The sequence below is a fragment of the Oncorhynchus mykiss genome, chromosome 6 (assembly GCF_013265735.2).
Source record: "Oncorhynchus mykiss isolate Arlee chromosome 6, USDA_OmykA_1.1, whole genome shotgun sequence".
Taxonomy (NCBI): Eukaryota; Metazoa; Chordata; class Actinopteri; order Salmoniformes; family Salmonidae; genus Oncorhynchus; species Oncorhynchus mykiss.
The window spans coordinates 29118898-29136022 of NC_048570.1; the positions used below are offsets into that span (position 1 = coordinate 29118898).

Consider the following 17125-nt stretch of genomic DNA (forward strand, 5'->3'; position numbering starts at 1 on the left):
ACTCAGTCACCGAGGCTGTCTGTCTCCTCTGCTCTGCTCTGGGCCCATGCAGAGACTCCTGTCCTGACCAATCACATCACAGCTCCCTGACCAGGCAGAGGTATCGTGTATCACGCAACACTGCAGTAAATCTACGTAACAGTAGTAGACCTGAACCTGGACTGGAGTTATAGCAACACATTTAGCTGACTACTGTTTTTCAATGGCCTTTGTTCTCACACCAGTCACTATGTAGGGCTCCATTTTAAACAACATTTAAACACTTAAAACAAGGTTGTGATAAAGAACATCCAATAAAAAAATTGACAGCAAGAGCTAGGTCAGGTAACTATCAGTAAATATGAATGTGGATATACCCAGAGACAGGTAAACAGGTACTAGTGATATAGTAGTACCTGGAACCCACAATAAGCAGAGACAGGTAAACAGGTACTATTGATATGGTAGTACCTGGAACCCACAACAAGCAGAGACAGGTAAACAGGTACTATTGATATGGTAGTACCTGGAACCAACAACAAGCAGAGACAGGTAAACAGGTACTAGTGATATAGTAGTACCTGGAACCCACAATAAGCAGAGACAGGTAAACAGGTACTATTGATATGGTAGTACCTGGAACCAACAACAAGCAGAGACAGGTAAACAGGTACTAGTGATATAGTAGTACCTGGAACCCACAACAAGCAGAGACAGGTAAACAGGTACTAGTGATATAGTAGTACCTGGAACCCACAACAAGCAGAGACAGGTAAACAGGTACTAGTGATATAGTAGTACCTGGAACCCACAACAAGCAGAGACAGGTAAACAGGTACTAGTGATATAGTAGTACCTGGAACCAACAACAAGCAGAGACAGGTAAACAGGTACTAGTGATATAGTAGTACCTGGAACCCACAACAAGCAGAGACAGGTAAACAGGTACTATTGATATGGTAGCACCTGGAACCCACAATAAGCAGAGACAGGTAAACAGGTACTATTGATATGGTAGTACCTGGAACCCACAACAAGCAGAGACAGGTAAACAGGTACTACTGATATAGTAGTACCTGGAACCCACAACAAGCAGAGACAGGTAAACAGGTACTATTGATATGGTAGTACCTGGAACCCACAACAAGCAGAGACAGGTAAACAGGTACTATTGATATAGTAGTACCTGGAACCCACAACAAGCAGAGACAGGTAAACAGGTACTATTGATATAGTAGTACCTGGAACCCACAACAAGCAGAGACAGGTAAACAGGTACTAGTGATATAGTAGTACCTGGAACCCACAACAAGCAGAGACAGGTAAACAGGTACTAGTGATATAGTAGTACCTGGAACCCACAACAAGCAGAGACAGGTAAACATACTTACTAGTGATATACTGTAGTAGTACCTGGAACCCACAACAAGCAGAGGAAAAAGCAGGAGCAGAGAATAACAACATGAGAGGAATGCAGATATCACCCCACCATCAAAGTCTGCTATTTGGCACAGCCGGTGCTAAAATACAGAGAGAATACTGATGCTGCCTCCACCTCCACGCATTGTCTCTCTCACTGGCAAAACATGACCTCTACACTGCTATTCTAGCCTGTTCCCATCACATCCTGCCAAGCTCCTTGTGAGGAAGCATCCCGGCTCTTCTGCAGGTCAGTGACCTGGGTAAAACTCCACACTGCCGGGCTGGAGCAAACACAAAGCCAACCTCCCTCCACCTGTCTGGGACTGCCTTCCTTCTACCATCTACCAGACTAACTGTCTAAAAACCAGGTGGTTCCTCATCCTGTAGGATGGACGGGGCCAAAAAGAGGAACTCACATGCTCATCAGAAAAGGGAAGCCCACAACATGAGGGACTGCGCTGTACATTGACCTGAAATGCCAGGGACAGGCCTAGAGGCCAATCTAAGGGGAAGCATAATAACACGGTACTAAACTAGAAATATTCTTTGTGAGTCATGTTTGAAAATAAACCGAAAAATGAAGATGTTATAGATAGATATGATGCCATCCCCAGCCCAGTCTCCTGACCCACCCACCACAGACTACCCCTCTGTGTTGTTACGTACCCAGGTTGGAGGAGGCTCTTCCCTCTGCAGCTCTGTCCTTCAGGCCCTCAGCGATGGCCAGCTGCTGTTGGTGGTACTGCTTGGCTCTCTCCAGGTCCTGCATGCAGCGTGCAGCGTGCCCCAGTCCAGCGTACGCCCTCATCTCTATAGGCTGCTCCTCCAGCTCCTGGGCCAGCTCCAGCACATGGGTGTGGTAGGACATGGCCTTGTCAAAGTTACGGTGGTAGTGATAGGCACTGCCCAGGTTGCTGTAGGCACGGGCCTCCTCCCTCTTGCTGGTCAGGGCCTTGGCGATGCCCAGGTGCTGCTCGTGACATTGGACAGCGTTTTCAAAGTCGCCCATGGCGATGTAGACGGCGCCCATGTTGCCCAGCTCTCGTGCCTCCGACAGCTGGTCCTTGGACTGCTTGGCCAGTAGGACACACTGCTTGTGGCTGGCCAGGGCATTAGGGTAGTCCCCGATGGCTGTGTACACATGACCCAGGCTGCTCAGGGCCATAGAAGCTGCCTGGAGGCACAGAGAGAACACAGGCAGACAAACGTCAGGCAAGTAATTAAGGTCACATAGTAAAAAAGATTTGTGAAATTGACCCACATTTAACTGAGTTGGTTGCTTTTGCATCTCAAACACCCCTCTCCATCTTTCAACACCCCTCTCCATCCCTCAACACACCTATCTTCATTTGAAAACACCCCTCAACACCCCTCTCCATCCCTCTCCATCCCTCAACACCGTTCTCCATCCCTCAACACCGTTCTCCATCCCTCAACACCGTTCTCCATTCCTCAACACCCCTCAACACACCTATCTTCATTTGAAAACACCCCTCAACACCCCTCTCCATCCCTCAACACACCTATCTTCATTTGAAAACACCCCTCAACACCCCTCTCCATCCCTAAACACCCCTCTCCATCCCTCAACACCATTCTCCATCCCTCAACACCCCTATCTTCATTTGACAACACCCCTCTTCATCCCTCAACACCCCTCTCCATCCCTCAACACCCCTCTCTGTCCCTCAACACCCCATCTCCGTCCCTCAACACCCCTCTCCATCCCTCAACACCCTTTTTCTGTCCCTCAACATCCCACTCCGTCCCTCAACACCCCTTTTCTATCCCTCAACACCCCTCTCCGTCCCTCAACACCCCTCTCCGTCCCTCAACACCCCTCAACACCCCTCAACACCCCTTTTCTGTCCCTCAACACCCCTCTCCGTCCCTCAACACCTCTCTCCATCCCTCAACACCCCTTTTCTGTCCCTCAACATCCCTCTCCGTCCCTCAACACCCCTCTCCGTCCCTCAACACCCCTCAACATCCCTCAACACCCCTTTTCTGTCCCTCAACATCCCTCTCCGTCCCTCAACATCCCTCTCCGTCCCTCAACACCCCTCTCCGTCCCTCAGCACCCCTCTCCGTCCCTCAACACCCCTCAACATCCCTCAACATCCCATTCCCCAAAGTATATAACAAAAATTATATTTGAAGCAATATTGCTTTAGGGACCAAACAACAAACCAAAAATGCTTTGCTTCCTTTCTTGTGATCTGGGGGGAGGGGGGTGAAACCCTGATGCAGATTAGCACAGCGGTAGGCTTGTTTTAAAGCTGACAGTTTGCCCACTGCAATCTGCTTCATGGAGCACGCCACCAACAATGGAACAAAGAGCCAGTTAATCAGCGGAAGAGGAGAGGGGCTTAGCTTCACTCTTCAGCTGTGGGAGGGAAACAGACCCACTGACTGACTGACTGATTCTCCTCATCTATTCACCACTGGCAACACTTCTCTATCAGGAGGGCTGATGCTGGGAATATATTGTAGCATATTCTTATCTATCGTCTCAACGGGACATTTCTCCTCTCACCCCCATCCACCTGCATCAATATGAAGTGTAATATAAAGTGTAGGGTATGCAGTAAAGTGGAGTGGTCTGCAGGCCTGACCCCCTAAGTGACGCACTCACTGTAGGCTTATTAGCTGTTTATATAGAGAGTAAACTGCTGGGAATTGGGGGCGGCTGTTTTTGTGTGGACAGATGTTCCATTAATCGCAGAGGAGAGGGCCAGATAATAACACATCTCCTTCCTGAGGTCTCCCCCTCTCTCTCTCTCTCTCTCTCTCTCGCTCTCTCTCTTTGTGTCTCTGTGTCTCTGTGTCTTACAGAACGGGAGGGGACTGGAGTAGGTTGGACGGGGGTCAGGGAAGAGGACAAAAACCCTGACAATTAAGGCCACAACTCTGCTTGATTTTTCTGCCTGCGTAGGAGCCTCTGTGACATGCTTGGAGTTACACTGACAGGGATGCTTGGAGTTACACTGACAGGGATGCTTGGAGTTACACTGACAGGGATGCTTGGAGTTACACTGACAGGGATGCTTGGAGTTACACTGACAGGGATGCTTGTAGTTACACTGACAGGGATGCTTGGAGTTACATGCTTGGAGCCTTCATTTGTTGTTTTCTGAGCCTTCATTCTGTGTTGTTTTCTGAGTCTTCATTCTGTGTTGTTTTCTGAGCCTTCATTCTGTGTTGTTTTCTGAGCCTTCATTCTGTGTTGTTTTCTGAGCCTTCATTCTGTGTTGTTTTCTGAGCCTTTATTCTGTGTTGTTTTCTGAGCCTTCATTCTGTGTTGTTTTCTGAGCCTTCATTCTGTGTTGTTTTCTGAGCCTTCATTCTGTGTTGTTTTCTGAGCCTTCATTCTGTGTTGTTTTCTGAACCTTCATTCTGTGTTGTTTTCTGAGCCTTCATTCTGTGCTGTTTATCATCAAAAGGCATGTGACTCAACAGTGCCAAGGTTACTATTGTATGTTTATGTCAACACATCTGAAAAAACAGTCCGTCATGTATAAATGCCATGGCACAAGTTCATCCACTTTAATGTATTACAGAAAAACACTGCGCTTTTAAATCAAGATACAGAATTCCACACCACAAGAAGTAATTTACAGAAGAAATGTGGGGGTAATTCCTGCTCCCACGGAGAGACAGAGAGAGAGAGTTTCACTGCACCTCTGCTCCAAAACATATAATGAAAACATTGCATGAATTAATAAAAAATAATGCAGAACCTAAGAAAAAAATCTATACCGTAAAATACTTTCTCCCACTCCAACTAGCACACAGATGCTGGAACACACTCCCACTCCAACTAGCACACAGATGCTGGAACACACTCCCACTCCCACTAGCACACAGACACTGGAACACACTCCCACTCCAACTAGCACACAGATGCTGGAACACACTCCCACTCCAACTAGCACACAGACGCTGGAACACACTCCCACTCCCACTAGCACACAGACACTGGAACACACTCCCACTCCAACTAGCACACAGATGCTGGAACACACTCCCACTCCAACTAGCACACAGATGCTGGAACACACTCCCACTCCCACTAGCACACAGACACTGGAACACACTCCCACTCCAACTAGCACACAGATGCTGGAACACACTCCCACTCCAACTAGCACACAGACGCTGGAACACACTCCCACTCCCACTAGCACACAGACACTGGAACACACTCCCACTCCAACTAGCACACAGATGCTGGAACACACTCCCACTCCCACTAGCACACAGACACTGGAACACACTCCCACTCCCACTAGCACACAGACGCTGGAACACACTCCCACTCCCACTAGCACACAGACGCTGGAACACACTCCCACTCCCCCTAGCACACAGACGCTGGAACACACTCCCACTCCCACTAGCACACAGACGCTGGAACACACATACACATTTTCTATCTTCCATATTTTCTCTTTCCCAAACACACACACGCACACAGCAGTGCTATCTTTCTTACATTTCACATGACTGCTGATGCCTGGAACCTATTACCTGCAGACATAAGGACTTTAAAGCCTCGACAAGACATTATACCGGCCCAAGGAGGCAATTACCTCCCGTCACAACTGTTGCTGTTTCATGTTCCCGGATAGCCTATCTAGGTCTGCTCAATTACATGTGCTGTTTGAAGCTCCGCTCAGCTCCATCTCTTCAACTCCAACTTCCACTCTGTGAGCAGAGAAACCGAGCGGAATCCTCTGCTCTCCATGTGTCTTGGAAAATGAGTGAGGCGAGGACAGAGGGGGAGAGAGAGAGAGAGAGAGAGAGAGAGAGAGAGAGAGAGAGAGAGAGAGAGAGAGAGAGAGAGAGAGAGAGAGAGAGAGAGAGAGAGAGAGAGAGAGAGAGAGAGAGAGAGAGAGAGACAGAGACAGAGACAGAGACAGAGAGAGAGAGAGAAACCTCTCTCCACAGTTGAGATGAGTTGTGCTTGTGATCAGTGTCCCTCTAAAGTGAGACTGCAATGCCGCATTTTCTCCCCAGATAGAGAGTTGATGGGAGATAGTGAGGAGCCAGTCTTGCCTGTCACTGTAGAGGTGCTCTGCTAGGCTTGGGGACAGACGGATGGACAGGTAGACAGACGTAGGACCCATTCTACAGCCAGTTGTGACTACAGCCCTCCCTCAACACTGCTCATGTAGACTGACTGAAATCACCCAGCAGCCCAGGAAGCAAACATCTCCTCGAAACATTTGATTTCTGCAAAGGTGACTTTGCTAATTCTATTCCATTTCTTTACTTACCCTCCCTACCTCCCTCCCTCCCTCCCTCCCTCCCTCCCACCCACCCTCCCTCCCTTCCCCCCACCTCGCTCATTCCATCTGTGGAGTCAGATCTGATTGTGTTTACAGAGTCTGACCCTTCTCCGGATGTGTGCCGATTTGATTAATCCAAACGTCAGCCTTTATAAACTGTTGATAAACTGCTGGCTCTTATCAGCAAACACGTTTTGCACAGAGGGTCCCCTAATGAAAGGTAAACTGGTGCAGCCCCCTGAGGGAGGGGCGGGGGTGTGGGAGCTCAAGAGGGCAGAGATGACATCTTAATCAGAACGGCTTGGCTAAACAACACAATTCCATTTTTAGAACTCAGACAAGTACGGGGTTTCAAAATGCCTGGCTGGCTGCTACTCCAGTGTCAGGCGAATCCAATGAGCGGTGGATGTTAATATAGTGCAACACATTAGAGAAATTGCTTTTTTTTATACCACATGATAGAGGTCATGCATCGTCTGTAATGACCTTTTAATGTCATGCTGCAGTAACACTTCTGTTCCTGGTCGCTGGGTCTGGTGAACTCTGTGACACTGGGCCCCTAGTAAGTGTAGTTCATTTCCTTGCCAGTAATAACCTACGCTGCTCTGCTGTGTTTAATGAGTGGTTAAACGTTGCTTTTCCGCTGTGACAGGGAGTATGCGTCAACCTCTCAGGACCCCAGGACACTGCTAACTACAACCCCAACTGCAACAACCACCATAATCATCTTCACCATCGCCTAGCAGCAGTGCTGATAGGATGGAGGTGGTTTCCATGGGAACCTGAGTGGTTTGATTACAGCCCACGAGGCAGTAGGGGAGAGTCTGCCACTCATGCTACCTCCTCCTGAGCACACACAAATAGACAAACTAAGGCATGGCTCACTGCACAACCTGCCACCCGCTGCTCAGACTAAACTGTTTCCACAGAGCTCTACCTCTGGAAGGCCCATGGCTGCCCGTTGCTATGATGATTAGACTGCTAAGCTGTCTGTGTTTACTGACAGCCATCTTCACTGACACGGTCTCATTCATACCAACAGTAGTACATCCCTGATGACGGCCAACAACAACAACAATAACAACATGTTTTACTGACACAACCGGGTCCATTCTACAGCTGTTCCTGTAAAACACACACCCAGCAACAGTCAGTAGACAAGTGAAAGTACAGCCAAAACAAATTGGTCACTGGTATTTTGGCAATACCCATCAAACCATACTGCTGGCCGACAGGTTAATAGATAGGAAGTACATCAAATCAAATCACATTTTATTGTATTTGTCACATACACATGGTTAGCAGATGTTAATGCGAGTGTAGCGAAATGCTTGTGCTTCTAGTTCCGACAATGCAGTAATAACAAGTAATCTAACTAACAATTCCAAAACTACTGTCTTGTACACAGTGTAAGGGGATAAAGAATATGTACATAAGGATATATGAATGAGTGATGGTACAGAGCAGCATAGGCAAGATACAGTAGATGGTATCGAGTACAGTATGTACAAATGAGATGAGTATGTAAACAAAGTGGCTAGTGATACATGTATTACATAAGGATACAGTCGATGATATAGAGTACAGTATATACGTATGCATATGAGATGAATAATGTAGGGTAAGTAACATTATATAAGGTAGCATTGTTTAAAGTGGCTAGTGATATATTTACATCATTTCCCATCAATTCCCATTATTAAAGTGGCTGGAGTTGAGTCAGTGTCAGTGTGTTGGCAGCAGCCACTCAGTGTTAGTGGTGGCTGTTTTACAGTCTGATGGCCTTGAGATAGAAGCTGTTTTTCAGTCTCTCGGTCCCAGCTTTGATGCACCTGTACTGACCTCGCCTTCTGGATGATAGTAGGGTGAACAGGCAGTGGCTCGGGTGGTTGATGTCCTTGATGATCTTTATGGCCTTCCTGTGACATCGGGTGGTGTAGGTGTCCTGGAGGGCAGGTAGTTTGCCCCCGGTGATGCGTTGTGCAGACCTCACTACCCTCTGGAGAGCCTTACGGTTGAGGGCGGTGCAGTTGCCATACAGCCCGCCAGGATGCTCTCGATTGTGCATCTGTAGAAGTTTGTGAGTGCTTTTGGTGACAAGCCAAATTTCTTCAGCCTCCTGAGGTTGAAGAGGCGCTGCTGCGCCTTCTTCACGATGCTGTCTGTGTGAGTGGACCAATTCAGTTTGTCTGTGATGTGTATGCCGAGGAACTTAAAACTTGCTACCCTCTCCACTACTGTTCCATCGATGTGGATAGGGGGGTGTTCCCTCTGCTGTTTCCTGAAGTCCACAATCATCTCCTTAGTTTTGTTGACGTTGAGTGTGAGGTTATTTTCCTGACACCACACTCCGAGGGCCCTCACCTCCTCCCTGTAGGCCGTCTCGTCGTTGTTGGTAATCAAGCCTACCACTGTTGTGTCGTCCGCAAACTTGATGATTGAGTTGGAGGCGTGCATTGCCACGCAGTCGTTGGGGTAAACAGAGAGTACAGGATAGGGCTCAGAACGCACCCTTGTGGGGCCCCAGTGTTGAGGATCAGCGGGGAGGAGATGCTGTTGCATACCCTCACCACCTAGGGGCGGCCCGTCAGGATGTCCAGTACCCAGTTGCACAGGGCGGGGTCGAGACCCAGGGTCTCGAGCTTGATGACGAGCTTGGAGGGTACTATGGTGTTGAATGCCGAGCTGTAGTCGATGAACAGCATTCTCACATAGGTATTCCTCTTGTCCAGATGGGTTAGGGCAGTGTGCAGTGTGGTTGAGATTGCATCGTCTGTGGACCTATTTGGGCGGTAAGCAAATTGGAGTGGGTCTAGGGTGTCAGGTCATCTACAAAATTGCTTCCAACACTCTACTCAGCAAACTGGATGCAGTTTATCACAGTGCCATCCGTTTTGTCACTAAAGCACCTTATACCACCCACCACTGCGACTTGTATGCTCTAGTCGGCTGGCCCTCGCTACATATTCGTCGCCAGACCCACTGGCTCCAGGTCATCTACAAGTCCATGCTAGGTAAAGCTCCGCCTTATCTCAGTTCACTGGTTACGATGGCAACACCCATCCGTAGCACGCGCTCCAGCAGGTGTATCTCACTGATCATCCCTAAAGCCAACACCTCATTTGGCCGCCTTTCGTTCCAGTTCTCTGCTGCCTGTGACTGGAACGAATTGCAAAAATCGCTGAAGTTGGAGACTTTTATCTCCCTCACCAACTTCAAACATCTGCTATCTGAGCAGCTAACCGATCGCTGCAGCTGTACATAGTCTATTGGTAAATAGCCCACCCATTTTCACCTACCTCATCCCCATACTGTTTTTATTTATTTATTTTTCTGCTCTTTTGCACACCAATATCTCTACCTGTACATAACCATCTGATCATTTATCACTCCAGTGTTAATCTGCATAATTGTAATTATTTGCCTACCTTCTCATGCCTTTTGCACACAATGTATATATAGACTCCCCTTTTTTCTACTGTGTTATTGACTTGTTAATTGTTTACTCCATGTGTAACTCTGTGTTGTCTGTTCACACTGCTATGCCTTATCTTGGCCAGGTCGCAGTTGCAAATGAGAACTTGTTCTCAACTAGCCTACCTGGTTAAATAAAGGTGAAATAAAAAAAAAGGTAGGGTGGAGGTGATATGGTCCTTGACTAGTCTCTCAAAGCACTTCATGATGACGGATGTGAGTGCTACGGGGTGGTAGTCGTTTAGCTTTCTTGGGAACAGGAACAATGGTGGCCCTCTTGAAGCATGTGGGAACAGCAGACTGGTATAGGGATTGATTGAATATGTCCGTAAACACACCGGCCAGCTGGTCTGCGCATGCTCTGAGGGCGCGGCTGGGGATGCCGTCTGGGCCTGCAGCCTTGCGAGGGTTAACACGTTTAAATGTCTTACTCACCTCGGCTGCAGTGAAGGAGAGACCGTATGTTTTCGTTGCAGGCCGTGTCAGTGGCACTGTATTGTCCTCAAAGCGGGCAAAAAAGTTATTTAGTCTGCCTGGGAGCAAGACATCCTGGTCCGTGACTGGGCTGGATTTCTTCCTGTAGTCCGTGATTGACTGTAGACCCTGCCACATGCCTCTTGTGTCTGAGCCGTTGAATTGAGATTCTACTTTGTCTCTGTACTGGCGCTTAGCTTGTTTGATAGCCTTGCGGAGGGAATAGCTGCACTGTTTGTATTCGGTCATGTTACCAGACACCTTGCCCAGATTAAAAGCAGTGGTTCGTGCTTTCAGTTTCACACGAATGCTGCCAGCAATCCACGGTTTCTGGTTAGGGAATGTTTTAATCGTTGCTATGGGAACGACATCTTCAACGCACGTTCTAATGAACTCGCACACCGAATCAGCGTATTCGTCAATGTTGTTATCTGACGCAATACGAAACATCTCCCAGTCCACGTGATGGAAGCAGTCTTGGAGTGTGGAGTCAGCTTGGTCGGACCAGCGTTGGACAGACCTCAGCGTGGGAGCCTCTTGTTTTAGTTTCTGTCTGTAGGCAGGGATCAACAAAATGGAGTCGTGGTCAGCTTTTCCGAAAGGGGGGCGGGGCAGGGCCTTATATGCGTCGCGGAAGTTAGAGTAACAATGATCCAAGGTCTTTCCACCCCTGGTTGCGCAATCGATATGCTGATAAAATTTAGGGAGTCTTGTTTTCAGATTAGCCTTGTTAAAATCCCCAGCTACAATGAATGCAGCCTCCGGATAAATCGTTTCCAGTTTGCAGAGAGTTAAATAAAGTTTGTTCAGAGCCATCGATGTGTCTGCTTGGGGGGGGATATATACGGCTGTGATTATAATCGAAGAGAATTCTCTTGATAGATAATGCGGTCTACATTTGATTGTGAGGAATTCTAAATCAGGTGAACAGAAGGATTTGAGTTCCTGTATGTTTCTTTCATCACACCATGTCACGTTGGCCATGAGGCATACGCCCCCGCCCCTCTTCTTACCAGAAAGATGTTTGTTTCTGTCAGCGCGATGCGTGGAGAAACCCGTTGGCTGCACCGCTTCGGATAGAGTCTCTCCAGTGAGCCATGTTTCAGTGAAGCAAAGGACGTTACAGTCTCTGATGTCCCTCTGGAATGCTACCCTTGCTCGGATTTCATCAACCTTGTTGTCAAGAGACTGGATATTGGCAAGAAGAATGCTAGGGAGTGGTGCACGGTGTGCCCGTCTCCGGAGTCTGACCAGAAGACCGCCTCGTTTCCCTCTCTTTCGGAGTCGTTTTTTTGGGTCGCTGCATAGGATCCACTCCGTTGTCCTGTTTGTAAGGCAGAACACAGGATCCGCGTCGCGAAAAACATATTCTTGGTCGTACTGATGGTGAGTTGACGCTGATCTTATATTCAGTAGTTCTTCTCGACTGTATGTAATGAAACCTAAGATGACCTGGGGTACCAATGTAAGAAATAACACGTAAAAAAAAAAAAACTGCATAGTTTCCTAGGAACGCGAAGCGAGGCGGCCATCTCTGTCGGCGCCGGAAGTCTCTATATGGTTATGCCCTGGTCAATGGCTCCATCCGTTATGAGTAGCCGTGGTAAAAAATGGTTTACTAACTAGGGAATAGGCTGCCATTTGGGATGACGAGGACAGTGATTCGCCTGTGTTTCAGAGATAGCAAAGCAGAGAGGGGGACTAGGGGAGGGATGGAGGGAGCAAGGAGGTGTTAGAGGCGTTGTCCCAGATAGTGTGGACTGAGGGTGGCCTGGGCTGGTAAGAGGAAGACTCCACTCCAGCAGAGTGCTGTTAATGGGATTATGTGTGAGATCCAGAGGAGACGGAAACCACCGCTGATTCCATTATAGAGGAGGTGGGAACAACATCTCTGTCACACTGTCAACATACGTACATACAGTGCACTCAGAAAGTATTCATACCCCTTGACTTATTCCACATTTTGTTGTACTACAGTCTGAATTCAAAATAGATTTAAAAATAATAATAATAATAATATCACCTATCTACACATAATACCCCATAACGCCAAAGTGAAAACATGTTTTAAATCATTTTTGCAAATGTCAGATATCAAATTCATATAAGTATTCACACCCCTGAGTCAATACAGCTGTTGGTCTGTAAGAGCTTTTCACACCTATATAGTACAATATTTTCAAATTAGTCTTTTAACCTTTTGTGACTTGGGGGCAGTATTTTCATTTTTGGAAAAATAACGTTCCTCTAGTAAACGGGATATTTTGTCAGGACAAGATGCTAGAATATGCATATAAATGACAGCTTAGGATAGAAAACACTCTAAAGTTTCCAAAACTGTAAAAATATTGTCTGTGAGTATAACAGAACTGATGTTGCAGGCGTAAGCCTGAGAAAAATCCAAACAGGAAGGGACTCTTATTTAGAAGGCTCTGCGTTCCTATGCGTCCCTATTGAGCAGTGAATGGGCTATCAACCAGATTACTTTTTCTATGGCTTCCCTAATGTGTCTAGTGTCACAATACATAGTTTCAGGCTCTTATTTTGAAAAATGAGCCTGAACGTCAACATTGCGTCAGTGGTCAGCTGAAGTCTCTCATAGTGTTTGGTGCGTAAAGGACAAATGCGGCCATTGTTTCTCAATTCAATTCAATTCAATTCAAGGGCTTTATTGGCATGGGAAACATGTGTTAACATTGCCAAAGCAAGTGAGGTAGACAACATACAAGGTGAATATATAAAGTGAAAAACAACAAAAATTAACAGTAAACATTACACATACAGAGGTTTCAAAACAGTAAAGACATTACAAATGTCATATTATATATATATACAGTGTTTTAACAATGTACAAATGGTTATTGTTTCTCTCTCTCCTACTAAGAAGCCACCAGGTTCAAGTTTGGCTGAGAAATCGCCCGGAAATTGCAGTCATGAAAACGGCGAAAAATATTCCAAATTAGCTCCATAATATCGACAGAAACATGGCAAACGTTGTTTATAATCAATCCTCAAGGTGTTTTTCAAATATCTATTCGATAATATATCCACCGGGACAATTGGTTTTTCAGTAGGACCACCTCTGTATTTTACGCGAGAATCACTCTGGGAGCCATCAGGTGACCAGTTGCGCAATGTAGCCGCTTACGGGTATTCTTCAACATAAATGCATAAAACTACGTCACAATGCTGTAGACACCTTGGGGAATACAGAGAAAAAGTCATCTGGTTGATAGCCCATTCACTGCTCAATAGGGACGCATAGGAACGCAGCACAAATGATGTTAAAATTAACTTGCTTAACATCCATTACATATCAAATGTAACCAGTCACGATGTCTGCATTTTACAACTTTCCCCATCAGAAACTGTTTATGATGAATCATGTGAGTAAAAATATCTCCATCCCTAGTCTACACACACACATACACACACACACACACACACACACACACACACACACACACACACACACACACGCACACACACACACACACACACACACACACACACACACACACGCTCCTATGCAGCTAATTAAGAGGCTGTGTAGAAGGAAGGTGAAAAGGAGTATGCTCAAGTGTTTCTCTTAATGAGATGGGAACCAGTCAGAAGAAACAGGCTGAGAACAGAACAGTATCCAGGCAGGCAGCACCAGGAGCCTGCTACATAGGAGAGGAGAGGAGAGGAGAGGAGAGGAGAGGAGAGGAGAGGAGAGGAGAGGAGAGGAGAGGAGAGGAGAGGAGAGGAGAGGAGAGGAGGCTAGAAAACGGGGGTAGATAAAAGGCTAGAGGGGTTTGTGTTTGAAGGATGAGAGAAGAGAACGCTAGAGACATCCCAGGGGTGAGGATGTCTCCAGATCTGAATTCACCTGCAGTGATGCATTCTGACAACAAAGGAAACATCTCAACTGGAATAAACAAGGAGAGGGAACCGCAAGGCTGATAGAGGGTGAGGAGAGGAAGGAGAGAGAGAGAGGGGAGAGAGGTAGGGAGAGAGAAAGAGAGGCTGATGATACCTGTGTAATGGTAAAATATTCAGAGGGCTTTAAGAGTATCAACTCCAATCCCGCCTCTCTCTCTACATCTCTCTCTATCTCTCTCTACATCTCTCTCTCTACATCTCTCTCTCTCTCTACATCTTTCGCTCTCTCTCTCTCTCTCTCTCTCTCTCTCTACATCTCTCTCTCTACACATCTCTCTCTCTCTACATCTCTCTCTCTCTACATCTTTCTCTCTCTCGCTACATCTCTCTCTCTGTACATCTCTCTACATCTCTCGCTACATCTCTCTCTCTCACTCTACACATCTCTCTCTCTCCATCTCTCTCTCTATATCTCTCTTTCTCTCTCCATCTCTTTCTCTCTACATCTCTCTCTCTACATCTCTCTCTACATCGCTCTCTCTATCTCTCTGTACACCTCTCTCTCTCTATACATCTCTCTCTTTCACTCTCTCTCTGTACACCTCTCTCTCTCTATACATCTCTCTCTTTCACTCTCTCTCTGTACATCTCTCTTCCCATCTCTCTCTTTCTACATCTCTCTTTCTCTCTACATCTCTCTCTACCTCTCTCTCGCTCTACATCTCTCTCTACATCCCTCTCTACATCTCTCTCTCTCTACATCTCTCTCTCTCTACCTCTCTCTCTCTATACATCTATTTCCCTCTCTCTGTACATCTCTCTCTCTCATCTCTCTCTACATCTCTCTCTCTCTCTCTTATTCTCTCTCTGTACATCTCTCTCTCCCTCTCTCTCCATCTCTCTCTCTCTACATACCTATCTCTGTACATCTCTCTCTCTATCTACATCTTTCTCTCTCTCTCTCTCTCTACATCTCTCTCTCTGTACATCTCTCTCTCTATCTACATCTCTCTCTCTCTCTACATCTTTCTCTCTCTCGCTACATCTCTCTCTCTACATCTTTCTCTCTCTGTACATCTCTCTCTACATCTCTCTCTCTCTACATCTTTCGCTCTCTCTCTCTCTCTCTCTCTCTCTACATCTCTCTCTCTACACATCTCTCTCTCTCTACACATCTCTCTCTCTCTACATCTTTCTCTCTCTCGCTACATCTCTCTCTCTGTACATCTCTCTACATCTCTCGCTACATCTCTCTCTCTCACTCTACACATCTCTCTCTCTCTCTCTATATCTCTCTTTCTCTCTCCATCTCTTTCTCTCTACATCTCTCTCTCTACATCTCTCTCTACATCGCTCTCTCTATCTCTCTGTACACCTCTCTCTCTCTATACATCTCTCTCTTTCACTCTCTCTCTGTACACCTCTCTCTCTCTATACATCTCTCTCTTTCACTCTCTCTCTGTACATCTCTCTTCCCATCTCTCTCTTTCTACATCTCTCTTTCTCTCTACATCTCTCTCTACCTCTCTCTCTCTCTACATCTCTCTCTACATCCCTCTCTACATCTCTCTCTCTCTACATCTCTCTCTCTCTACCTCTCTCTCTCTATACATCTATTTCCCTCTCTCTGTACATCTCTCTCTCTCATCTCTCTCTACATCTCTCTCTCTCTCTCTCTTATTCTCTCTCTGTACATCTCTCTCTCCCTCTCTCTCCATCTCTCTCTCTCTACATACCTATCTCTGTACATCTCTCTCTCTATCTACATCTTTCTCTCTCTCTCTCTCTACATCTCTCTCTCTGTACATCTCTCTCTCTATCTACATCTCTCTCTCTCTCTACATCTTTCTCTCTCTCGCTACATCTCTCTCTCTGTACATCTCTCTCTCTCTCACTCTACACATCTCTCTCTCCCCCTCTCTCTCCATCTCTCTCTCTACATCTTTATCTCTCTCTACATCTCTCTCTCTACATCTCTCCCTACATCGCTCTCTCTATCTCTCCCTCTCTTTCTCTCTGTACACCTCTCTCTCTCTACATCTCTCACTCTATACATCTCTCTCTCTGTACATCTCTCTCCCCATCTCTCTCTCTCTACATCTCTCTCTCTATATATATATATACATCTCTTTCATCTCTCTCTACATCTCTCTCTCTTATTCTCTCTCTCTCTGTACATCTCTCTCTCTCCATCTATCTCTCTCTACATCCCTCGCTCTGTTTGCACACTGGTATGGATCCTCTGGGAGCCACCATTATATCAGCCAAATGACTGCCTCTCTGCCATATCAAAACCTTCTGCTTTTTATGCAGGCAGTAAGCTGTGCTCTGCCAAGCGGGGGCACATACAGCTGTGGCTGACTGCTCCCTCTCTCTCACCACACACAGCAGTGTGCAGCTCTCTGTGGGGGGCAATTCTCACAGTGGGCAATAAACCAAGCGTGGTCCATGTAAGTTACCCTCGTTAGGGCATTTAGACAAAATAAATATCAATTTGACCACGTTTGCTACCACCCTCATAACAAAACATTTTTTGTATCATAGTATCATCATCATGGTCATCTTCAGGGCCGGGGTCGATCCCATTTTAATTCAGGAAGTGAATCAATATAAAAATCCCA

General features: G+C 46.6%; 1 protein-coding gene across 3 annotated transcripts in view; it reads right to left on the reverse strand.

Moving 5' to 3' along the window:
• LOC110526490 (tetratricopeptide repeat protein 28) overlaps nt 1–17125 on the reverse strand; it is a 328173-nt gene that overhangs the window by 48182 nt on the left and 262866 nt on the right. For all 3 annotated transcript variants that reach the window (XM_036979790.1, XM_036979789.1, XM_036979791.1), the window contains one exon: nt 2068–2575. In XM_036979790.1, coding sequence (XP_036835685.1) covers nt 2068–2575 — 508 coding nt within the window. The remainder of the gene's footprint in view (nt 1–2067; nt 2576–17125) is intronic.